The sequence below is a fragment of the Marmota marmota genome, unplaced genomic scaffold (genome assembly GCF_001458135.2).
Source record: "Marmota marmota marmota unplaced genomic scaffold, marMar, whole genome shotgun sequence".
In the NCBI taxonomy this organism is placed as follows: Eukaryota; Metazoa; Chordata; class Mammalia; order Rodentia; family Sciuridae; genus Marmota; species Marmota marmota.
Window position 1 is genome coordinate 34,655,643 of NW_026000240.1, and position 23,450 is coordinate 34,679,092.

A 23,450-nucleotide genomic window follows, 5' to 3' on the forward strand; every position below is an offset into this window, starting at 1 on the left:
GTGTTGAATTGATATTTTTTTCCCCTCAGTTTAATGGGTTTGTGTGTTCAGGAATGATCTTCATCAACCGAAACTCCTTATTGTGTTTGATGTAATGTCAGCTTTCGTTATGTGCTTTGGTCGGAGCCCAGCACAGGGAAGGCCAGGCACCCTGGAGCCAGGGCCCTGCCCCACCCCCCACCCAGCCCATCTGGGCTTGTCTTCCTGAATGGGTAGGTGGTCAGGATGAACAAGGTTGAAGATGAGAGGCTAGGTCATATCCAGGGTCCAAAGCTTGCCTTTTCCCTGCCTAAGAATTATATGTATGTTCAGGTCAAAGGGCTGCTATGAGAAAGTGCCAGATGCAGCAGACACCTCAGACTCTGGACCCTCTCAAGTCACACTTGGGAGGTTGTAGTCGTACCTCAGCATGGTGCCAGGCATGCAATCACTATTCCAGAGTGCTTGGACTGAGCCAACATATCCAGCCAGTGGCTTGTACCCCCAGAGCCCCTGGTGGGAGAGATAACCTGGGACTGTTCCCCCAAACATTCCCCAGCACTAGCCACAGACTCAGCACCAAGGGCAGTCACCATGACCAAGGCCTCCCCTGGAAGCAGGAGGAGACTGAAGTTCAGAGAGGAAATGGTCCAACCCTGGGGTCACACAGCAACTGGGTCCCAGCCAGGTCTTGGGCACGGGTCTCCATATGTGGTGCTACTTTACTGACGGCCCTTGGGAGCAGTTACCACTCCCATTTTCATGTCACAAAGAAACAGGCTGGGACTGCCAGGGCCATGTTGCAGGGGGGTTTTTTGTTTTGTTTTGTTTTGTTTTGTTTTGTTTTGTTTTAATAAAACGGGACTGAGGAACGCCTGGAGAGGGTGACTCGGACAGTAGCCCTACCCTTAGAGCCCACCAGGGTAGAGTGGGGAGGCCCCTCCTGAGCAGGTGGCACTTGCTGACACCAGGCTAACCTTCTGGCGGCCTCTGTCAGCCGCGCTTGGTCCTGATTAAAGATCATTAAACATGAAATTAGCCCGTTTGTGTTACGGGTCCCCGGGGTGGCCGGTGATTATGACGCGCAGATGGCCAAGAACCCAGGCGGTAGGCAGGCAGGCACGGGCCAGGACAGGCGGGCAGCTCGGGCCAGTGAGGGCCAGGAGGCAGGAGTACAGGCCGGGCTTTGTTTTCTCCCACTCCTGTTGTGTAAACCCCCTTGCATTTCACAACAAATCGCAGATAATTAATAAGTACATGCCTGTAATGAGCAGGCTTTTTAATAGAAGAAATTGGAAGATGCAGCGTCAAGTCATTATTTTGCTTTTGCCCAGACTCGGCTCTGTTCTCCCATCTTCCTCACTCCCAGTCCCGCCTCAGTCAGGGTCTCCACCTCAAGAGGGGGGTCTGACCCTTCCTCCCAGCAGGGGAGTGTAGGGGGCAGGGCCCCTGGGACTGTCTCATCTGGCCCTGGGAGGGCTAATCTGGGCGGGGGGGAGGGGACGGCTCCGCCTGGGGTTCCTGGCTGTATCTCACAAGCCCCTGAGCTGTGAGTGCTGAGGCCTCTCTCCCCTCACCAGGAGGAAGACATCATGTACTATGACGCCAAGGCTGATGCTGAGCTGGTGAGTGCCCCCACCATGCTGTTGGAGGGATGGTGGGCTGCCAGCACCACACCCCCTCTTCTGGGACTTTGTGGTGTCAGATGTAAAATGGGTGTTAAGATTCATCACTAAGCATTCTGAGCTCATCCCTGCAGAGTTGTGGTGACACAGGCCCCCACTCCCTGTCTCTCACAACTCCAAGGCTATGTCTCTGTGGCCACTAATGAGTTGGGCTCCACTGCACAGTGTGGAGCAGGCTGCTCCCCCCACACACCCCAGGCAGGGAGGGAGGTACTTGGACCTCACTGTACAAGGCAGCTTACATCCTGGCACAGAGAGGGGCTCTCTGAATATGACAAGAATTGCGGGAGAGGGAGCAATGGGGAGGGTTTCCTGGAAGTGGACAGGTAGGGGCAGGCTTCAAATCAGTACAGGCCCCTCCCACACCTGGCCCTAGGATCCGTGCTTACTTAGCCCTGAGCTCAGTCTTACTCCAGCGCAGAGGCAACTCAGTTCAAGTGCCCTCTCTTCTGATGAGGCTCTGCTCAACTACAGTCACTCCCCTCAGAAGTGTGGCGCTAGGGCTGAGCCACACTGCCCTTCTGCCTCCATGTTTCTCACTGGCTCAAGTCAGCTTGGGCTGCCCTGTGGGGTACTGAGGTCCCCATCACCAGAGGATTCAGCGAAAGATGTATGACCATTGGGTGGAGGTGGTTACAGAGAAGACAGGAGTGTCTTGAGGATACAGACACTTGGAGTAGACAGTGTGTGATGAACTTGTCAAGACCCAAGTCCCTCTGACTGACTTCAAGGCAAAGTGGGAGGGCATGACTATCCCCTCTGTAAACAGAGGTGTCATAGTGGCTCAGTCTCCCAGGACCCACCTGTGCTTACTGGCGCACAAGACCCAAGATGCAGTCTTCCTCTCCCAGGCCTGGAGGCCTAGGGCCTTTCCTGGGGTAAACAGGCAGTATCCCAAGACACCAGGAGGTGGGAAGGCTGGAAAGGGTCCCTGCGGGGGGATCACAGTGCCAGGCTGGCCTGGGGAGCCTTAAGGAGGGCAGGGGCCTAGAAGGAGGGGGTGGGCTCAAGCAGGTGTGCTTCCCCTTGGCTGAGCTCCGTGGCTCCTGGAGAAGTTGCTAAAATTAAAGCTAGAATCTGAAATTCAAATGAAGAGCGAACCTTTAATTAGACCCTGAATCTAATTCCTTACCCCCCTCGGCAGCGGGCTGTAATTTTAGCAATCAGTGCATTAAATATAAACCAGGAGACTGCAGTTGCCCACCACACAAAGCCCCTGGGCTCACGGGTGGTACTGAGGGGCTCCTTGGTCAGCCTATTACCCGGTCCCCTGCTAGGACACTCTTCACTCCCTGCTCCCAACTGCATCAGGGACCCCAACCCCTGGTTCTAAATCACTGATTCTCTTCCCCCAGCCCCTTGGACACCTGCTGGGGGCTAGAGACTGCCTCAATCAGGGAGACTTACTCTAGGCAGGGCTGGGCTACAGTCAGCCAGGACAAAAGCCCAGCCTGGCCCCTGTATAAATAGCAGCACGCACACATTTGTCGACTCCCCTGCTTGTTGTGTTGCTTTGTTTTTTTAATCTTTGCCAGAGGTACAGTTAGAGATCTTTCTAGACCATTTACTTTTAAATTACCAGCCAGAAGGTGGGGGTGGGGGAAAGAGAAGGAAGGAAAAAGTTCGCCAGCTGATAGCTTATCAGAACAGAATCCAAATGTCACATTAGTTGGGAAAGTTGGGAGATTAAATTTTCCAGCGCCCTTCATCTGCTGCTGACATTTCGGGGGCTTTCTTCTCCCGCGCCTCCCCCTCCTCCGAGCAGAGCATGAGTGGTGCATGCCTCACAGGCCGCCAGCTCCCTGCTATGGCCTGGATGCTCAGCGGCTGCCTGCCCTGGCTTTATCCAGCACCCAAGGGCTTCTGAGGGAACCCCCACTGGGTGGGCAGAGCGTGGCACACTGGGTGAGAAGCATGGAAGGGCATCATACAGCCTGGACTTTGGCTGTACAAAATCCACCCTGCAGAGATGAAATGGGTGTTTGCTGTGGGCCTGTCGGAGCCACGTCCCCACGGTGTACAGAGCACATCTGGGTAGGTGGAAAGGCAGGGTCATCCTTTCCCCAGAAGACACCGCCTGGGCAGATGCCTAAAGACAGAACACAAAGAGAGGGACATGCCCAGGACACAATGAGCAGCAGGGGCAGCAGCCTATGAGACATACGGGGGAGATGATATGAGCTGAGACTGAGCCAAGGCTAGTCATAGGAGTCTTGGGGGGCAGGAAAGGAGTGTGTGGAGGATTCCTCTGCCTGGGCTTCCTCCTATCAGGGCTTGAAGCCCCATCTCTGCTCTCTTCCCTGCCTTAGTCTCCATCTCTCCCTTGCCTCCCCATCTGGCTTTTCCCTCTCTTCCCCTGCACTCTCTACCATCTTCCCTCCCTGCTCACACACCTGCACCCAAGCTCTGCCCCCACCCCTTGACTGTGGCATCCACACTATAGTCACAGATCCACTCCTGCCAGCCTATGGTGGTGGGCGGGGGTACACAGCGCATGCCCAGACTGCCTGGCCGAGAGATGCTGTAATTGGCACCTGTCAGGCGGCTGCAGCTCATTTTAGAAAATCAACAGGGGCCCTTACAATCCTACTGCTAGCAGGCACGGCAGACCTTCCCTCCGGCAGTCCCCCACCCTGTTCTTCCCAGGTTTGTCCCCCAGCTACCTCCTAGAGATGCCCTGCTGCAGAGGGTGGTATCCCTGTCCCAGATGGTGCTAAGGCCCTCTCCATGGTGCCAAAGGAATTCCATGCAGGAGATGGATGGAACCCAGTGGAGAGTATGGGGGCACAGAGCTCTTAGGATGGGCTGCCAAGGCCTCCCTGTGATTGCACAAGGCACATCCTAATTTTTTGTTTGGGGGGCAGTACTGGTGACTGAACCCAAGGGCACTCTACCACTGAGCTGCATCCCCAGCCCTTTATATTTTTTATTTTGAGACAGTCTCACTAAGTTGCTTAGGGCCTCACTAAGTTGCCGAGGCTGGCTTTGAACATGTGATCCTCCTGCCTCAGCCTCCTGAACCGCTGGGATTCCAAGTGTGCGCCACCACACCCGGCTTCAAGGCACATCTTTGTAAGCAGAAGTCTGGGTCCTGCTCCTTCTAACTGGCACCATTATCTGACTCCTTCACTGATTGGTTTTCAAAGATGTTTGGTTTTGATTTTGGAATTTGGGTTTGGCAGTGGGTAGGGTGGGCAGGGACAGGTGGGAGTCTGTCACAAGCCTTCTGGGTAAGGGGTCATCCATCTGTCCTGCTGTCTTTCCATCTCTCTTTCTCTTTGTCTCTGCAATAGCTTCTATGCTTGAGATGCCCCTATCTCCTGGACTCTGGTCCTCCCTACCTACCCCTGCCTGCAGGCCTGTCCAACCTACTCACCATTTTCCAATTCTCACAATTCTGGGGGACTTTCTGCAGGATGATCCTGAGAGTGAGGATGTGGAGAGGGGGTCCAAGACCAGCACCCTAAGACTGGACTTCATCGAGGACCCAAACTTCAAGAACAAGGTCAACTATTCATATACAGCTGTGCAGATCCCCACGGACATCTACAAAGGCTGTGAGTGTGCAGAGTGATTGGGACGGCCCTCACTGCCTGTCATGGGTGCAAGGCCTACAACTCATGCCCCTGGAGACAGAAGGCTAGTACCATCTACCTCCATCCCCTACAGCCAAGGTCACACATGTTCACCTCTGAAACTCCCTGACATGCAGGCATCCAGCTGCTCATAGTCAGAGCCTCATGCTAACCCTCAGCAGGTTACAAAATTGAGTTTTGCATTCCTGTGCATGCATGGTCTCCAGCTCATAGAACATGAAAACACACACACTCACACACACACACACACTGTCCAACACATGCTGGTGTGAGTCCCTCAAAGCAGCTCCTTGCCACTCTCTCCCAATCCCTGGTCTCATTAGAAGTAACTGAGAAGGGCTGGGGCTGGGGCTCAGTGGTGAAGCACTTGCCAGGCATGTGTGAGGCACTGGGTTCCATCCTCAGCACCACATAAAAATAAATAAATAAAGATATTGTGTCCATCTACAACTAAAAAAATACATTTTTTAAAAAATAACTGAGAATCTACCACATATCAGATGGACACAGGGGCTAAGGGACAGCCCTCACTGACAGACACCAACCCTATTATACCACCCTGATCCTTAGAAAAGCAAAGGGGTTAGAAAGATGGTTTCCAGGACAGAGCAGCCAGGGGCAGATGTGGGCAAGGGGAATTAGGAAGAGAGTGGTGAGACTCCAAGCCCCAGGGAGAGGGCAGCTTTTCACAATGGAAAAACCATGTGCTATAACTGGAAGGGTTTGAGTTAGATATGAGAAGGAACTTCCTAAAGCTCTTGAGAGGAGGCCAGGAGTACCTGGATGGGGATCTCCAGCAGCAGAATTTAAGGCCCTAGGGACTCTTGGGTCTGCTACAGTCCTGTGGCACCTATGGGGTAGCCCCAGAATCCAAGGGGCCCACTGTGCTAGGGATCTTAAAGCAAAGGGTCCCAGAGCTCCTGCATGGCTCTAGGTAATTCCCCAGAGTCCTCAGGGAGGGCCCCCTCCACCCTCGGGGTCAGCTAGGCCTTTTGGGCAGCCTCAAGGGGAGTAGAGAAGGATGCTCCCCCACCCACCCCAAAGTCTGCCCAGAGGCCACCTGCCTGAGCCAGTCGAGAGGCACTATCACAGGCAGGCACGCTAATTAAAACAGGAGCCACACCGCCCTCCCCAGTCACCCCTCGCTACCCACACAAATTACATTTTATATGTTTTTTATTTACTGTGTCACTTTTAATTAAATCTGTAATCGCCTGCCTGAGGGGGCATGGTCCCCATTTTCCAACTCAGCATGATCTGAAAGTGTGTGCACATGGGTGTGGGTGTGGGTGCAGGGGGTGGAGTAGCAGGCCCTTTGTGGGATGGGGCCATTTGCATCGGTGTGTCACTCAATGAATGCATGTGTATAGGTGTGATCACAGGTACCTGCAGGGACAGCCCGCCCAGAGCCATGTCTTCTCTTGGCTTTTGACCTGAGTCAGGGACACCCCAACCAGAGGGGCTTCATGCCTCTCAACTGGGAAGATTGAGGTCCAGTGACGGGTGGGTGTCCCAGGCAGATTCCCAGAGCAGCCAAAGCTGTGTTTTCCTTTAAAGAGAAAAATAAAAATTGTTCAATTCACTAAGCTTCTAAATCAGGAACAGGACCATAACATAGTGTTCAAAAGGCAGAGCCAACACTAGAAATGGGTTTTGTTTTCACATTATGGTCCGTTAAGGGGAACCACAGGGACAGAGAAGGGAGTGAGGGCAGCGGAGGAAGAGTTTAGGGAGCAGACAGGACACAGCAGAGCCCCCACGCAGGGGGAGCAGAGGGAGCGCAGGGGTGGGCAGAGCCTTGAGCAATTGTAAATCACGACTCCATCTGCCCTGGAAAGAGCAGAGCCTTCTCTGTTTCTCACTTGTGGTGGGTCTTTGATGGGGAACCCAGTGTGTGTGTTGGGGGTGATGTTGGCAGGGCTTGACCTGGAAAGAAGGGAAATGGAGGAAATTGAAGAGAAGCAGTATTGGTTCTTGGGGGAGGGGTAAGGCATATAGGCAGCAACAGGTGTCCCGCTCCTGTTTTTTCTGAGTGTCCATGGATAAGTACACATGAGAACATATTCACATGGGGCAGATTTAGGGCTGCCCTGGTTGAGGGGTGGGAGGCCAGTCGTCTGAGAGGAGCCTTGCTCTGTGAGGGTGTGGATGGGTAGGTATGGCCAGGGGATCATGCATGTGCAACTACAAAGGCTGGGAATGGAGGGTGGGGGAACTATTGGTAGGGGATCTGAGAACAGGACCCACTGGTGGCCTTCTGTAGGTACCCAGGGGTATGTAGGCATAAGCAAGCACATATGCCCCTGTGCTCACGGCAGCAGTCAGGTTGCTAGGCAGGTGGATTTAAAAGTAAGGGGTGGGCGGGGGGGTCACACACCTGGTTGAAAGCACATAGGTAACATGCAGGTGTACCTGCTGGGGGTGCAGGCTTTGTGTGTGTGTGCATGTACGCCTACGTGCGTGCACACAAGCACACATACATGCCTATGTCAGAGCAGGATCTTGGTACTGCCTCTGCCTCCAACAGCCCCCACCTCTGCCCCTGCCTGCTCCTGGCCCCAGTTGATTAATCATGGAGCTGAGTGGCTTCCAGCTTATCAGGTAGCTTAATAGCTGAATAATTCCAGCCCCATCAGCAGGCCCTTAATTGCTTTCTTATGGCTGTGGCCTGGAGTGCATGCTGAGTGGGTGAGCTCCCCAGGGACCAGCCACAAGTTCCAGGCAGCAATGCTCCATAGGGGGCCCAGCTCACAGTTCCATGCCACCTGAACGGCCCTTCTCCAAGAGCCACCAGCCACCGCTGCCCTGCCTGCTTGTGTGGGGCCCAGGTGAGGGGTAGGCTGGGTTATTCCTTGACAGCTTGGACTGAGTGAAGACCAGGAAATCTTCCTGGGGGAGATGGTACAGCCCCAGCTGGGCTCTGGGAAATGAGGGAGAGTCTGGGCAGGCAAGAGAGTAGAGGGGGCTTGGGCATGAGTGTCACGGTGGTGGGTTCAGCAAGAACAGCCTAGAGCTCCCCACCCCAGCCTCCTGCTTCACCCCCAGCCACCGTCATCCTCAATGAGCTCAATTGGACAGAGGCCCTGGAGAACGTGTTCATTGAGAACCGCAGGCAAGACCCCACACTACTGTGGCAGGTCTTTGGCAGTGCCACAGGAGTCACCCGCTACTATCCAGGTAGGTGCCAGCCATTTCCCCTGTCCACCCAGTACCCTACCTTGCTCCATCCCTGAAGTGCATGGGATAGGATGGCCAACCAGTGGGCTACGGTGACCCAGTCATTCCTACAAGGCCTGTCTGTCTGGATTGGACCCTTCGCTGCCTGTCCCCCTCACCTTCTCTCCTCCCACAGCTACCCCATGGCGAGCCCCCAAGAAGATTGACCTGTATGACGTCCGAAGGAGACCCTGGTAAGCAAGTAGATAGGAGCTGGGCAGGACACTCCTTTAGCTCCCTACCTCTCCTGCCTGCTCCCCTCCCTCCCAATATCCAGGCCTTCGAGCAGGGCGCAGCCAGCTCTATCCAATTTTCATTTCACACATCGTTGCCACTGGAAAATGGATCCCATCACCCAGGCAGGCCTCCCAGCTGCCTCTGCTCCCCTCCCCTCTCCCCCCGCCATCTACCACCCAGTACCCCCACCCCCTCAGGACTGAGAGATCAGCCCAGTGGGGGTGTTCCCATGGATAGATAAGTCCTCTGCAGGGTTGGCAGCCCCTGCCCTGCCCATTCCAGCTCTAAACACCCTACCTTATGACTTTTCTTCCCTCTTCCATCCCATACACAACTAGACTGTGCCCTTAGGGTCTCCACCTAGGGCAGAGGCTACAACAAACTCTGAAGCCAGGGAGCTCCTCCTGCCCTACTCTGTGGATCACCAACGCCCTGCCGCCACCCCTTGGGGTTGTTTACTTGCTGAGGCACCAGATCACTCATGTCCCTGGCAGACAGTGTCTGCTTTATTAAACATAGTCTCCCCAGTGCCCCGACCCTGTCTAGCTTATGCAGTGGATGCTCAGTAGAAACATGTGAATCAATATGTGGGTAAAGGAAGGAAAGACCCACAAGGTCCCAGCAGGGCTAGTCCTAACTGAGGCTTCTCCTGGACAGGTATATCCAGGGGGCCTCGTCACCCAAGGACATGGTCATCATCGTGGATGTGTGAGTGAACAATGCTGGCAGGCAGGGTTGGAGCTGGAGTCTGCTGCCTGGGAACCTCATGGGGGTAGGGTAGGAGAACATCTGGGGTCCCTCAACATGGCCCCTGCCCGACCTCTCCAGGAGTGGCAGCGTGAGTGGCCTGACCCTGAAGCTGATGAAGACATCCGTCTGTGAGATGCTAGACACACTCTCTGACGATGACTATGTGAATGTGGCCTCGGTGAGTACCAAGACAGTAGGCAGCCAGGGAGCTGGTCACCCCTACCTGTCCCATGCAACAGCTGCCTGCCCTGGCCAGTCTGAGGCCACTCACCACCCTATTGTCCCTACAGTTCAACGAGAAGGCGCAGCCTGTGTCTTGCTTCACACACCTGGTGCAGGCCAATGTGCGGAACAAAAAGGTGTTCAAGGAAGCTGTACAGGGCATGGTGGCCAAGGGCACCACAGGCTACAAGGCCGGCTTTGAGTATGCCTTTGACCAGCTGCAGAATGTGAGCCCCATGGGTGGGCAAATGGGCGGCTGGGGGCGGACGAGGGCCCAGGCTTGGTGACATGGGGAAATCAAAATGGATGGCCTTGTTAGTGCCAAACAGGCAGCTTGGACAGATAGCACCATCTGCTGTGGGAAGGAAGGCCAAAGGGCCAGGCCCACCATGGGGAGGGAAGCCTTGCCCCTGGACTAGGGAGGGGCTGAGAGCCACCTGACTCCACTCACCCCTGCCCAGTCCAATATCACTCGGGCCAACTGCAATAAGATGATCATGATGTTCACGGATGGCGGTGAGGACCGCGTGCAAGACGTCTTTGAGAAGTACAATTGGCCCAATCGGACGGTAAGACTCAGCCCAGGTGGGGGTTGCCCAGATCTTGGCCCAGAACCGGGGAGGGCTATACTCCAGAGGTCACAGCAGTAACTTCAAGACCCCACAGGTACGTGTGTTTACCTTCTCTGTGGGGCAGCATAACTATGATGTCACACCACTACAGTGGATGGCCTGCACCAATAAAGGTATCTTATCTGATGTCACGGCCAGGAGGCCTGCCTACCATGTCCTGCTGCCAGCTGTCCATCCATGTGTCTGTTTGTCCTTTCACTATCTGTCTATCTTCCCATAAGTGTGGCTGTCCACTGCTCTGCCTATCCAGTGAGCTGTCTAAATTGTCCATCTGACCAAATATCTTTCTGCCCCTCTGGTTGTTTGTCCATTGTACATCTGTCTTCTAGCTTGTTTGCTCCTGCATCTGTTTCTATCTCTTCACTTGGGCCTGGTTGCTAAGTGGAGTCTGAGGGGCAAATCAGGTCTGCAGACCTACCCCAGGGTGCAGAACCCCCTGTGCTGTGGATCCCCGCAGTGCCAGCCAGGTCCATCTCTGCCTCCCTTCCCTTCACAGGTTACTATTTTGAGATCCCTTCCATCGGAGCCATCCGTATCAACACACAGGTGAGGCTGTGAGGGAGGCCACTCCTCCCAGCCCCTGGCTTCCCTGCTGTCTCTCTGTGCAGCAAGCTGAGAGCGCCCCCTGGTGATGACTGGGGCACATACCAAAGCATGGGGAGACCAAAGAGGGAGTTAATTGGGAGGAACACTGGTGACCTCTGCCACCCCCTCCCCAGGAATATCTAGACGTGTTGGGCAGGCCCATGGTGCTGGCAGGCAAGGAGGCCAAGCAGGTGCAGTGGACCAACGTATATGAGGATGCACTGGTAAGGCCTCTGGTCAAGGAAGGGACCTGGCAGCCTTCCCCAAGGATCTGCCCAGGGATCAAGACCCTTAAAGTCCCCTTAATGGGGGTTAACAAAGCAGAGGAGAAAGAGTGATGGCCTGCGCCTGAGCCCCTGCTCTGAATACTTGGGCTCAGGGCAGGACTGGTCACAGGAGACCCCCATCCTCCTCCTTTCCCTTCAGGGACTAGGGTTGGTGGTAACAGGGACACTTCCTGTTTTCAACCTGACGCAAGATGGCCCTGGGGAAAAGAAGGTGAGGTCCCCACTGAAGGAGGATTGGGCATGCCTGGGGAGGGAATAGCATGGCCCTAACAGGCGCGGGAAGAAAGGAGGGATAGGGCAGTCCAGCAAACTGGATGGGGCAGCTGCCTATGAAAGCATCTGGAAGCTTTGGGTGTGGGGCAGAGAGGTTCCCCCTTGGAACTAAGCCCCTTACAGATTCTCCATGCCTCTGCTTCTAGAACCAGCTAATCCTGGGTGTGATGGGCATCGATGTGGCTCTGAATGACATCAAGAGGCTGACTCCCAACTACACAGTGAGTGTCTACCTGTCCATCCACCCTACTCTGCCTCCCACATGAATACAAGCCAGGTTCAGCAGAGCAGACTGACAGAATCACAGCATGTCCATGGAAACCTTTGAGTTGAGGGAATGGGGGGTGGGCTTCCTGAGGAGGTTGACCTCTGAGTGGAGTCAGCAAACTTTCTGTAAAGAGCCAGGCTGTGAATGTTTTAGGCTCTGTTGGCCTAAATACCCATTTCATACTCTACTGTTGTATTGTGAAAGCAGCCAGATAAAACAAACACATAGGTATAGCTATGTTCTTATATGGTTTTGTTTGTGGATACCAATTTATGAATTTCAGATCATCTTCACATTTCATGAACTAGAATTTTTCCTTTGATTTTTTTCAACCATTTAAAAGCATACAAGTATTTCTTAGTTTACAGCCATATAGTATCAGGTAACAGGTCAGACTCAGCCCATGCACAGAGATAGGCAGTATGGTTGGCCCAGGGCCTGTTGAAGAGGAGGGAGGTGGCATCTGTTTGGCCCTGAGGCACTGTGGTCAGGCACTGTGGCATGGACCTTCAGGTTCAATGAGAAAACTGTATCAGAGTTAAAGGCTGGGTCCCCGGTCCCTCTTATTCCTACTTCCCTTCCACCTGGAAAAGAAGCCCCAGGACTATAGGATCCTCAAGAATCTCCCCCTAGCCCTGTGTTCTACTGAACTGGGGACAATGCACAAATCAGAGGCAGCAGTAGGCGGGCAAGAGCAATACAAGAGTAGCAGCTTTGTGAGCCCTGTGGAGGCAGAGAGGTCAGACTAGCTGACAGCTCCATGGAGACTACAGAATGTAGGATGGCAAGGGCTGGTGCATGAGGGGCACCTAGCCCCAGGCGTAGCTTGAGAGGCAGGCTTATGGCCATGTGGCAGGTGGGGGCCCTTGGCCCACGGCAGGCAAACAGCAGCCCTCGGCAGGGTAGAAGGCAGAATGGGGAAGAGCTCCAGAGCCCAGTCTCTGCCTAGCCCTTTGGACACAGTTCCCCAATCTGCACCTCCAGCTTGGAGCCAACGGCTATGTGTTCGCCATTGACCTGAACGGCTATGTGTTGCTGCACCCCAATCTCAAGCCTCAGGTGAGCCAGGTGGATGGCCTGGAGGGAGAGTAAGCTTCCAAAATGGGGACTCCCAATTGCCTGTCCTGCCTCCCCACAGACTACTAACTTCCGGGAGCCTGTAACTCTAGACTTCCTGGATGCAGAGCTGGAGGATGAGAACAAGGAGGAGGTAAAATGAAGACAGGGAGGAGGGATGGGGAGGCCTGCCCAAAGAGCAGAGGAGGGTCACAGCTCTGGCCCTTCCAGATCCGTCGGAGCATGATCGATGGCAACAAGGGCCACAAGCAGATTAGAACCTTGGTCAAGTCTCTGGATGAGGTGAGAAGGCAGGGGAGTGGGGACAGGGAGTCAGAATGGGTACCCTTCCTACCCCGCGTCTACTGTAGCCTGCTAGCCCAAGTACCTGATGTGGCCTCCTCTCCCAGAGGTACATAGATGAAGTGATCCGGAACTACACCTGGGTGCCTATAAGGAGCACCAATTACAGGTGAGTAGGCCAGGACTGGACAGGCAGAAGTATGGGGTGACCCAGAGTCTGAGCCCCACTGTCCCCTCCTAGTCTATCCTCCACTCTAGTCTATTGTAACTATTATCCCAGTGAGGAACCAGCAGCCAGGGCTCCTCACTACTCACCCTGGGATACTAGATCCCCCAGTCCTTGGAGGGGTTTCCTGAGGAACAACCCAGAGGTGCTGGGAGTCCAGAAAAGAGAATAGGACAGTGCATCCTCTTGTCACACCTGCCTGGAGGGCATCCCTGGGTGTCCACACTCAGAGCATCGTCTCTGCACATTCACTGCCTCCTCTAAGCCAACATCGAAGCCTCTGAGCAGGTCCCCTTTGGGTCAGGCATGGGTGACATAGGTTGTCCTCTGAATGAGTGCATGTGCCACACAGCTGGTCCATTCTAAAATACCAGGGGCATCTTCATACCCCAGGCCCAGCCCATGACTGCCCCTTGCCACAACTGTGCAGCCTTGCCATTTGCTGAGTCTAAGATAGTGTCAGGGACTGCAGCCCCCATTCCTTGGGGATAGCAGCTCCCACCCCTGATGCTAGGATGCTAGGGGAGTCTACTGGGGGTAAGGATTTGCTTTGGGTCTGGTTATTCTCCATCCTCCAGGAGAGTTGGGGATATGGAGGTCCAGTGTTTCCAAGGCAGGGGAAGAGGGGCTCCCTGGGCTTGGGCTTCTCTGTCCAGCTCCAAAGCCATGGGGAGGGGGTGCCAGAATGGCCCACCTCTTCCCAGCAGTGACCTGCACTCCCCCTTCCCCACCTCCCCAGCCTGGGGCTGGTGCTCCCACCCTACAGCACCTTCTACCTCCAAGCCAACCTCAGCGACCAGATCCTGCAGGTCAAGTGTAAGTGGCCCGGCCCCTGCCTGCGCCCTGCACCCCTGCCTCTGTCCCTGCACCCTGGCCGGCCCCAGGCAGCATAGCCAGCCATGCTTGCTGGCAAGGCATCCCCTCCTGCCCATTCTGCCCAGCCTCTGGCATCCACAGGCTGGGGCCCCCGCCCCCAGCCTTCAAAAGTCTGTGGAAATCTGCATGCTCGCCTTTTCTCAGATTTGGTTCCAGACCGTTCTCTCATGGTTTCCGTTGAGGTTTCTGTTTTTGGTTTCTCCTACTCCGTGTCTCCCTTTCATAGCCTGCCTGCCCTGAAAACCCTTGGGGGCTGCATTCTTGGAAGACACCCCCATCCCCTCTCCTCTTTCCCTGCTCCCAGCTCAGTTTTCTACCTCCTGTGGTGCCACCTCCAGGTCTCTCTCACTCTGTCCCCCACTCCCCATCCTCACTCAGGTCCCACTGTCCCTCAGTCTCCTCTCAATCCTCTTCATCTTCATCTTCTGCCATTCTCTCACTCTGATCTCCCTGCACCCCAACTTCCTTTTCTCTCCCTCCCTCCTTCTCTCATTCCCCATTTCCTTTTCCTTCCCTCTTCCTCTCCCCTGCTCCTCTACCTCCTGTCACCCTCCCTTTCTAACCTCTCCCTTCTATTTTCTTCATCCATTTTTCTCACTTCCCGCCACCCATCTCTCCAGCACCCCTACCTTCTTGAGTACACTCCCTTCAGTCTCTCTCCCTCTGTCTTACACCCTCCACCCTGCTCCTTCCTTTCCCCAATCCTGGCCTGCTCCCTCCTCCTCCCTCTCTTCCTTTCCTCTCTCCTTCAGCCCAGCTTCCCCTCTCCTCCCAGTTTCTCTCCCCCTCTTCCTCTCTCCCTTCTCTTTTCTCTCTTCTCTCTCCCCCTCCTCCCTCCTCTCCCAGTCCTCTGCCTGTGGCTCCTCCCTGCATGCCCTGCTTACCCTGGGCCTCTCAGAGAGGCATGGGTTTCAGGCTTGGCCCCGCCTGCCCACCACCCGAGGTCACTGGGAGGGAGGCTGGGGCTCCGGCCCCACCGGGCGCCCCCCACCTGCCTGGCCGACTGGGGCTCATCTCCATTGAGTTTTCTTGCTCTCTCTTTCTCTCTCATGTCGTTTTTTTGCAAGAAGTTTCCTTTCGGTATGATGATGAGACACAATATTTTCATTCAAACAGCCATTGAATAAAATATTGTTTGTGCCCCTCCCCTTCCCCTCCCCCTTTTCGTTTGTTTTTGTGTTTGTGTTTTTGTTTTCCTCGCTTTCTCTCTTGGTGGACTGTCCCAGTGCCAATCAGCAAACTGAAGGGCAAGTATATTCAGAACCAGTGCACCCTCCTCTCCCCACCCCATCCCCTCACACCCCTGCTTGCCCCCCTCCCTGCCCAGGACCAGCCACACCCCTGCCCTTCAGGGTTCCCCTCCCAGCATCCCCTTGGTTCCTCAGTTCTTGCCTTTCCTCTGATCCCTAAACCCCTTTTAGAGCCAGTGGCCCCTTCCCTGGGCCTGCCTGCAGGATGTTCTCCAATGTTCTGAGGGTCAGGTCCCTTCCGTAGTCCTTGCTCCCTATGGGAAGGCCTCTGCCTCCCCCCACCATCCCTCCAAGACAACTCAACAGTGGGGACAGGGCTGGATGCCTCTCTGCCACCTCCCACCCAGCAGGGCGGGGAGCTTGAGATGCAGGTAAAGTCCTGCCTGCTTACTGAGAAAGCTTATGTGAGGCTACCAGAAAGGATCAGCCCCACAAGGCTCCCTCTAGGACAGACAGCTCTCCCTCCTCTGATCTCTGCCAGTGGATCCAAAAGCTGGCAGCCCTCTGAGAAGGGAGATAGAAGGGCTCTGAGCCTCATCCCCTTACCCTGGGAAAGGGGGACACACAGGGTAGGCAGCTGGGCCATCTGAAGAACAAGGCTCACACACCATCTTGGGAACTGGCCTTGGTGCTGAAGTTCCTCTGACCAGCCACACCCACTGCCCCGCCCTACCACCACCAGGCTTTGCTGAGGCCCTTTGACCCAGGCCTGCCCTGGGGTAATCACTGCTCCTGGGGAGGACCAGCAGGTATGGAAAAGGTGTTCTCCTTGGGGAATAAAGGCAAATTCAGACTGGAAACCTGGCCAGGCACAGAATGGGATCTGTCTGGACACCAAGGCCAGCAAAGGAGCTTAGAGAAAATCAGGCCAAGTGTGAAGAAAAAGATTGTGGCACTCCAAGGTGCCCTAGCCAGAGAGTCTTAGAAAAGTGGGTGGTGAATTCCCAGACCCTGGCAGAGAACAGCAGGAGTAGGAGGACAACACAAGGTCTCTGCCACTGGTGCAAAAAGAGCTGCCCTCTCAGGGAATGCTTAGCAGATGCAACATGGAGAGCCACAAGGGATTCCCCCTAACCTGGAACCAGGAGTCCCCAGTCACCCTAGGGCCCCTGACCAGCCTTGTTCAGCAAAGGGAATACAGCCACCCGCAATGGCCTGCGGGGGAGGTGGGGGCATACCCTACTCCCACTGGCTTGAGTTGTCTTCTTCTCCTTGTCTCCCACAAACCACTCAGTGACCCTAGAACTGTAGGGCCCTAGTAACCATGAGAACCATAGCATAGTATCCCTAGTATCCCTCCCTGCTCCTTCTCCCTCCTTTTTCTTTCTCCTCCTCCCCTCCCCCACCCTTTCCCCTTCGGCTTGTGTCCTGCCTCACAGTCCTATCAGAAAGGAACAGTCCAACCAGTGACTGCCCAGCTCCCTCTAAGCACCCCAAGCCTCCCCTGCCCAGAACCTTGCAGTGCATCATGGGAGTATTTGGGAACAGGGAAAATCCCTCTTCTGTACAAATAAAGCCCTGGGGACAAAAGAGTTTGTGATGTGGGTGAAGATAGGATAGGAAACTGCCAGAGGGAGACAGGCCAAGAGCAAAGGGACCCTTCCCAGATGTTGGCCTTCAGGGCAGCCAGTCCAGCTAGGCAGGAGAGACCTGAGGCCTTTGTGGCTCCATCTTCAGGTTCACTCACAAACCCATACAAAGACACACACATATACACACACACATGCACAGCTCATGAGACCTGGGCAATAGCCCAACTGATGGACCCTTCTCCAGGCATCCCCAGCATTCCTCCCTGGCTCCTCTGAGCCCAGACATGCCTAGGAAGGGAGGAGACCTAGCCCTTCTTCTCTACCTACCCCCACATGCCCCCAGCCCAGTAAAGTGAATGTTAAGTTTCTATCAGCACCCCTAACCCCTCACAGGGTGCAGAACGATCCCTACACCTTGAGGGTCTCCCTTCATGCAGTATCCTGTCCCAGAAAGAACCCCCCAGACCCCCACGATGCACTGCAGTCTATCCCCAGCTACCCACACCGTCTCTGGTTGGACTGTCTGTGCCCGTGAGAAACCCCCTCGGTTTGGCCATGTTGATGCCTGACACAACAAAAGACCTACCAAAAAGCAAACAGCTGCGGCTAAGAAAGAGAGATAAAAATCCGCAGCCAAAAGCCAATTCCCTTCCTCAAAGTCTCTTTGGAGGCGAAGGAAGCTCAGCATGCGGTTTTTTCCATTATGGATGTGATAAGAGTGAGACTGGCGCCTCCCCCAGACCATGCATATATATAGCAGTGTGTGTATATATATGTGTGTGTGTGTGTCTGTGTATATGTGCTATACAGCAGTATGGAAGCATATACAGCCACGCCAAGGGACTCACTGCCGACAGAGGACCAGGCCCGGGCAACATATTGGCTATAACTGCCCTCTCCTGCGATGCTGTAGTCTCCACAAGCCCTCCACTCCTCCCCACCAGCCCATCCCTTCTCTCTGGCTCAAACCTGAACGTGGAAGTGGCGGGTTCCCTCTTTGCTGGTGTCTCCCCCTCCCTCAAGCTGCCCTCTCCCCAGCCCCCAGCCCAATCAGCTCTGAGCCCCCTGGCCTTCCGCCTCCCCAGCCCCCGCCAGATAACCCCCCGTTTCTGTTGCAGATTTTGAGTTCCTGCTCCCCAGCAGCTTTGAGTCTGAAGGACATGTTTTCATTGCTCCCAGGTAGCTTGCGTGTGGCCTTGCTGAGGTGTGCTCCCCACCCCAACTGCCCCGGCCCTGCCTCCCGCACTGCTGCCTGGAGCTGTGTGTGTCTGTGTCCTGTGCAATATCACCCCCAGCCCCCTGTACATAGCCCGGTATGTGTGGCTGTATGCATACCCAGGCCATGTAGCCGCACCAGGCAGCAGTGGCCAGTGACTCCACAGTCCATCTCCCACCAGGCCTGAGGCAGGAGGCCTCTGGACTCTCTGCTGACCTTCCCTGCCCTCCCAGGCCACCAGGAAGGAGCCACTTCAGTCTTGGGCTGGCTGTCTGCAGCACACCCCTTCACCAGGCAGCTGCTGCTCTGGTTTGTGGTATCCTGCCCATGCCCCCACCTGCACCCCATTGTTGTCCTGTGTTGGTCAGTGTTTGTGTGGGTCTGGGGCTGAGCCAGCCAGAGCCCCTGTCAGTAGTGCCAGGTCCAGGTGTGGTGGCTCACTAAGGGGTGAGGAGGAGTGGGAGGGAGGGGAGGGGCTTTGAGGAGTTGCTCTGGCGAGTGAGGTATCAGGGCAAGAACAGGTCCAGGCTAGACCATCTCTGAAACGCACACTCAGCATACACACGTGGGTCCTTTTTTGCCCACACCCTCTGCCCTTTGGCCCACATCTGAGGACCTACCCCCTTCCCCAAGTGCTCAAGAGCTCTCTTGTGACCAGATGAGGGCAGATGGGTGCAGCAAACAGACACAAGGGCACTCTCAGGCACCACACAGGGACTCTGGACACTCCTAAGCTCCATCGTGTATGCAAGTGCGTGCATGCACCCACAATTCTGTGACTCTCTCTGTAGATGTGTGTTTGTATCGTGAGTCATCGTATATATGTATAAGAGTCCAAGTATAAGTGTGGGGTGGGCTGTGTGCATTAGTGATAATGGGAATGTGTGGAAAGGACTATATGACTCACATGAACCTGAGGAAGCTCTCTGAGGGACGGGATCATGTTTGTCTTTGTCACCTCTGTATCTTTGGCTCTGGAGAGCTCAATCAATGAATGTCAGGTGAGTGAGTGAAATGTGGATGTGCATATCATGTCTACCGTGTATCCTGAGCACAGCTGTGAGGCATCATTTTGGGTGTGTCAGGTGTGGCCTCCAGGCACAGAGGCACAGGGTGTACACCACACAAAGGCCCTGAGTGAGTGGGAGCTGAGACCCAGTCCCAGGTGCCCTCACTAAGCTATAGGCCCCAGCACAACCTGGGGAAGTGGAACATTTCTTAAATCCCCACAAAGTTGCTGCCATATAGCCTAGTGGTGACAGGAGTGTGAATGAAGGATTGGACAGGATTGATGGCCTCAGGGTACAGCTTGCTAGAAAGCAAAGCTTCAAGCAGGCCCTGCAATACCCCAACAGCCCTCTGTTTTCTGGACCCAGAGCCTGAGCCCAGCACGTGCCTTGAGGAGGTAAGGGATTTGGCCTCCATGGGAAGAGTATTCCAGGCAAAGGGAAAAGCCAGTTTGAGGACCTACATATTCTCACTGATTTCCTGACACCTCTGCAGAATGATAAGAAAAAGTGAGTCTCAGGGACCCTGAATATGTGCCCAAAGGCACACAGCCAGGAAGGGGCAGGATGAGGCACCAAGTACCAGACTCTGGCGGACAAAGGCCATTCTGGTACTTGGTGCCACATATGCCCATGGAAATGCTGTAGAGCATACAGGTGGATGAGCCAGCCACCAGATGTGTCCTAAGGCCTCCCAGATGCACCATCTGGGTCTAGCTATCCAGGAGAGATGGGAGGCTCTGCAGGACCAAGCCAAGGAGAAAAAAAAAAAAAAACCCTGCCAGAGTGGAGGAAGCAGACTCTCATTCTGGTGTTGGTATTGGCTGCCCCATCTCAGACCTCTCAGCCTGCGGGCATGTAGGAGCCGAAGCCTGTAAGAACACATGTGTCCCTCCCTGAGGTCTGGGCTTCTCAGAGAATGGCCAGACAGGCTTATTGGGAAGCCTTGACCCCATTGCCCTGTTCAGCCCCCAAATCCCACTCTTCTTGCCCCTCCCTACCCCTAGAGAGTATTGCAAGGACCTGAATGCCTCAGACAACAACACTGAGTTCCTGAAAAACTTCATTGAGCTCATGGAGAAAGTGACTCCAGACTCCAAGCAGTGTGAGTGTCTAGTGGCAGGGCAGCTGGATCTGGGAAGTGCCCAGGTAGCATGGGGGCAGCCCAGAGGAACCTAGAAATGGGGCAGGTGTGGAAACAGGCCCAAACCCAGGGAAGGGCCTGGGTCAGGGTATAGGGAAGGTTCCTGGTGGAGCCTTGGGAGTAGGGGCAAGTGAGTACAGGAAGCTGCAAGAAGATGCTCCTCTACCCCTACCCTTCTGTTCCCAGGCAACAACTTCCTTCTGCACAACCTGATCTTGGACACAGGCATCACGCAGCAATTGGTGGAACGTGTGTGGAGGGACCAGGATCTCAACACGTATGCACCAGGCTTTAGGGGAAGGAGGCTGGGATGGTCCCAGAGGCCCTGCCCTCTCTAGCTGAAGGCAGGCCTGTGACCCTACCTCCCCGCCACCCCCAGGTATAGCCTGCTGGCCGTGTTCGCTGCCACTGATGGTGGCATCACGCGCATCTTCCCCAACAAGTAAGTGACCTACCACATTACCCAGCACCCACCTCTGTCTGGGATCTTGCCCTGTGCTACTGCCCAGAGGCTTTCTTGCACTCCTAAGTATGCTGTCCCCCACAAGCCACCCCTTACCCACAAAGCCCTGCTCTCTTATGTGCTCCAGGGCAGCTGAGGATTGGACAGAAAACCCTGAACCCTTCAATGCCAGCTTCTATCGCCGCAGCCTAGATAATCATGGTTATGTCTTCAAGCCCCCACACCAGGATGGTGAGTATCCATCCAGCGTTCCCAGCAGCAGGTGGGAAGCCTCAGCTTCCCTGGCTACTCAGCCACCGCAAGGCTTTGTTCTGTGAGCCCCCTTTCAAACCTGACAATGGCTGAGACTGGGACAGACATGAAGAGAGGGATAGGCTCTGTCAGACACTATGCTGGGTGCTTAGGCTGGCTCAGGCCTGGGTTGATAGGGCATAGCTTTGAGCGGTCAGTGTGGCTGCCAGCCCCCACACCTGACTGCTCTACCTATACCACCCCAGCCCTATTAAGGCCGTTGGAGCTGGAGAACGACACAGTGGGTGTCCTCGTCAGCACAGCTGTGGAGCTCAGCCTAGGCGGGCGCACACTGAGACCAGCAGGTGAATGCCCAGGACAGAGGTGGGGAAGGAGGCAGTAGACAAGGTGTTGCTTAGGCAGGTAGCACTGATGGCCCTTTTCTCTCCCCAACAGTGGTGGGTGTTAAGCTAGACCTAGAGGCTTGGGCTGAGAAGTTCAAGGTACTGGCCAGCAACCGTACCCACCAGGAGCAGCCACAGAAGGTATTTGGGCAAGGGAAGGGGGAGTAAGACCAGAGTCCCCAGGGACCCAAGCTTTCTACTCAAGAGTGGCTTCAGTGCCTATAGGAAGGGGCTGCTTCAGATGTCCTGGGGAACCAGATATATAAGGGTGAAAGGAAAGAGAAATATTGGTGGGTGCCTTACAGTCCTCATTCTCTGCCCAGCAGTGCGGCCCCAGCAGCCACTGTGAGATGGACTGCGAGGTTAACAATGAGGTGCGTGTGCCCTGAGGCTGCTGTGGACCCCAGCTTCCCCCACTCCCAGACTTTTTAGTCCCAACTACATCTTCTAGCCCATCCCTTAGCCTCAGCAACCCTACCCTGACTTAGGATTGAGGAAATGGCATACACACTCCCCCACGTTCTGAATCACTGAAGTACTAGGATCTGAAGTGAAAGGTCTGAGGCCCAGGACCTCTCCTTGTTCCTCCCCCTTCCCTACCATTCAGGACCTACTCTGTGTCCTTATTGATGACGGAGGATTCCTGGTGCTGTCAAACCAGAACCATCAGTGGGACCAGGTAAGCGTCAGGAAGAGGATAGAAGAGGGCATAATGTTTGAGCCTTCTGGGGACATGGCACTGCTAGCCCTGTGACGTTGGCTCCCTCTCGGCATCCCCAGGTTGGCAGGTTCTTCAGTGAGGTGGATGCCAACCTGATGTTGGCACTCTACAACAACTCTTTCTACACCCGCAAGGAGTCCTACGACTATCAGGCAGCCTGTGCCCCTCAGCCCCCTGGCAACCTGGGTGCTGCACCTCGTGGTGTCTTTGTGGTGAGCCCTCAGAGGTGCCTGGAGATGGGGGGGGGGGCTGGGATGCCTGACCCCCACCTCTGATGTCTGAATTAGGGGTGACCTATGGTGAGGGGCAACAATAGCAGCCCATGCCCTTCTTTCCACTGCAGCCAACCATTGCAGACTTCCTTAACTTGGCCTGGTGGACCTCTGCTGCTGCCTGGTGAGTCCTGGGGGCTTGGATATAGAGATGGTGCTCCCTGGCCAAGAGGGGTCTAAAAAGTAATGGGGCAGGGCACTGGCCTCTGATGACACCCCCACTCAGTGCCCCGTTCCCTGCAGGTCTTTGTTCCAACAGCTTCTCTACGGCCTCATCTACCACAGCTGGTTCCAAGCGGGTAGGTAGGGCTTGGGAGGCACCTCCTCAAATAACGGTCTGCCCCTAGAGCAGACACCCGCTCCACAGGGAGGGCGGGGCTTACGGCTGAGCCAGGTTGAAGCCCACCAGTCAGACACCGTGCCAGGGTCTGTGGGCGGAGCTGAGGCGCTCTGGGCCCCGCAGACCCTGCGGAGGCCGAGGGAAGCCCTGAGACGCGCGAGAGCAGCTGCGTCATGAAACAGACCCAGTACTACTTCGGCGCGGTGAACGCCTCCTACAATGCCATCATCGACTGCGGAAACTGCTCCAGGTGCTTGAGGGTGTCCTAGAGATGAGGAACGGGGAGAAGAACCAGGGTGGGGCCAATGGGGCCGGGTGAAGTGGAGGAATGAACCTCCAGACCCCGCCTCTCGATGTTCCCTCCAGGCTGTTTCACGCACAGAGACTGACCAACACCAACCTTCTCTTCGTGGTGGCCGAGAAACCGCTGTGCAGCCAGTGTGAGGCTGGTCGGCTGCTGCAGAAGGAGACGCACTGTATCCTGCCCCCTCCCTCCTCCCCGCCGCCCGCATTCCCTCCTGTCCCACGCGCCCCTCTATACCACCGCCGCCGCTGCCTCCTTGACTCCCCACCCATGCCCAGCGGACGGCCCGGAGCAGTGTGAGCTGGTGCAGAGACCACGATACCGGAGAGGCCCGCACATCTGCTTCGACTACAATGCGACAGTGAGCTGGGGGGA

General features: G+C 55.3%; 1 protein-coding gene across 8 annotated transcripts in view; it reads left to right on the plus strand.

Moving 5' to 3' along the window:
• The window catches only part of Cacna2d2 (calcium voltage-gated channel auxiliary subunit alpha2delta 2), a 107,177-nt gene that overhangs the window by 81,627 nt on the left and 2,100 nt on the right, over positions 1-23,450 (plus strand). The window contains exons 4-37 of one of the 8 annotated variants that reach the window (XM_048794286.1): positions 1,560-1,604; positions 5,080-5,221; positions 8,306-8,437; positions 8,613-8,670; positions 9,371-9,421; positions 9,542-9,641; positions 9,754-9,912; positions 10,147-10,254; positions 10,352-10,430; positions 10,814-10,863; positions 11,037-11,126; positions 11,329-11,400; positions 11,609-11,683; positions 12,715-12,789; positions 12,869-12,940; positions 13,018-13,089; positions 13,197-13,258; positions 14,055-14,131; positions 15,418-15,438; positions 18,092-18,152; positions 20,204-20,301; positions 20,527-20,617; positions 20,720-20,782; positions 20,931-21,034; positions 21,301-21,399; positions 21,491-21,579; positions 21,765-21,812; positions 22,046-22,117; positions 22,219-22,371; positions 22,503-22,555; positions 22,675-22,730; positions 22,895-23,021; positions 23,138-23,247; positions 23,354-23,436. In XM_048794286.1, the coding sequence (XP_048650243.1) occupies positions 1,560-1,604; positions 5,080-5,221; positions 8,306-8,437; positions 8,613-8,670; positions 9,371-9,421; positions 9,542-9,641; positions 9,754-9,912; positions 10,147-10,254; positions 10,352-10,430; positions 10,814-10,863; positions 11,037-11,126; positions 11,329-11,400; positions 11,609-11,683; positions 12,715-12,789; positions 12,869-12,940; positions 13,018-13,089; positions 13,197-13,258; positions 14,055-14,131; positions 15,418-15,438; positions 18,092-18,152; positions 20,204-20,301; positions 20,527-20,617; positions 20,720-20,782; positions 20,931-21,034; positions 21,301-21,399; positions 21,491-21,579; positions 21,765-21,812; positions 22,046-22,117; positions 22,219-22,371; positions 22,503-22,555; positions 22,675-22,730; positions 22,895-23,021; positions 23,138-23,247; positions 23,354-23,436 (2,847 nt within the window). Of the gene's footprint in view, positions 1-1,559; positions 1,605-5,079; positions 5,222-8,305; positions 8,438-8,612; positions 8,671-9,370; positions 9,422-9,541; positions 9,642-9,753; positions 9,913-10,146; positions 10,255-10,351; positions 10,431-10,813; positions 10,864-11,036; positions 11,127-11,328; positions 11,401-11,608; positions 11,684-12,714; positions 12,790-12,868; positions 12,941-13,017; positions 13,090-13,196; positions 13,259-14,054; positions 14,132-15,417; positions 15,439-18,091; positions 18,153-20,203; positions 20,302-20,526; positions 20,618-20,719; positions 20,783-20,930; positions 21,035-21,300; positions 21,400-21,490; positions 21,580-21,761; positions 21,813-22,045; positions 22,118-22,218; positions 22,372-22,502; positions 22,556-22,674; positions 22,731-22,894; positions 23,022-23,137; positions 23,248-23,347; positions 23,437-23,450 lie in introns of all 8 variants that reach the window. The other 7 variants (XM_048794282.1, XM_048794284.1, XM_048794283.1 and 4 more) reach the window with 7 other exon arrangements.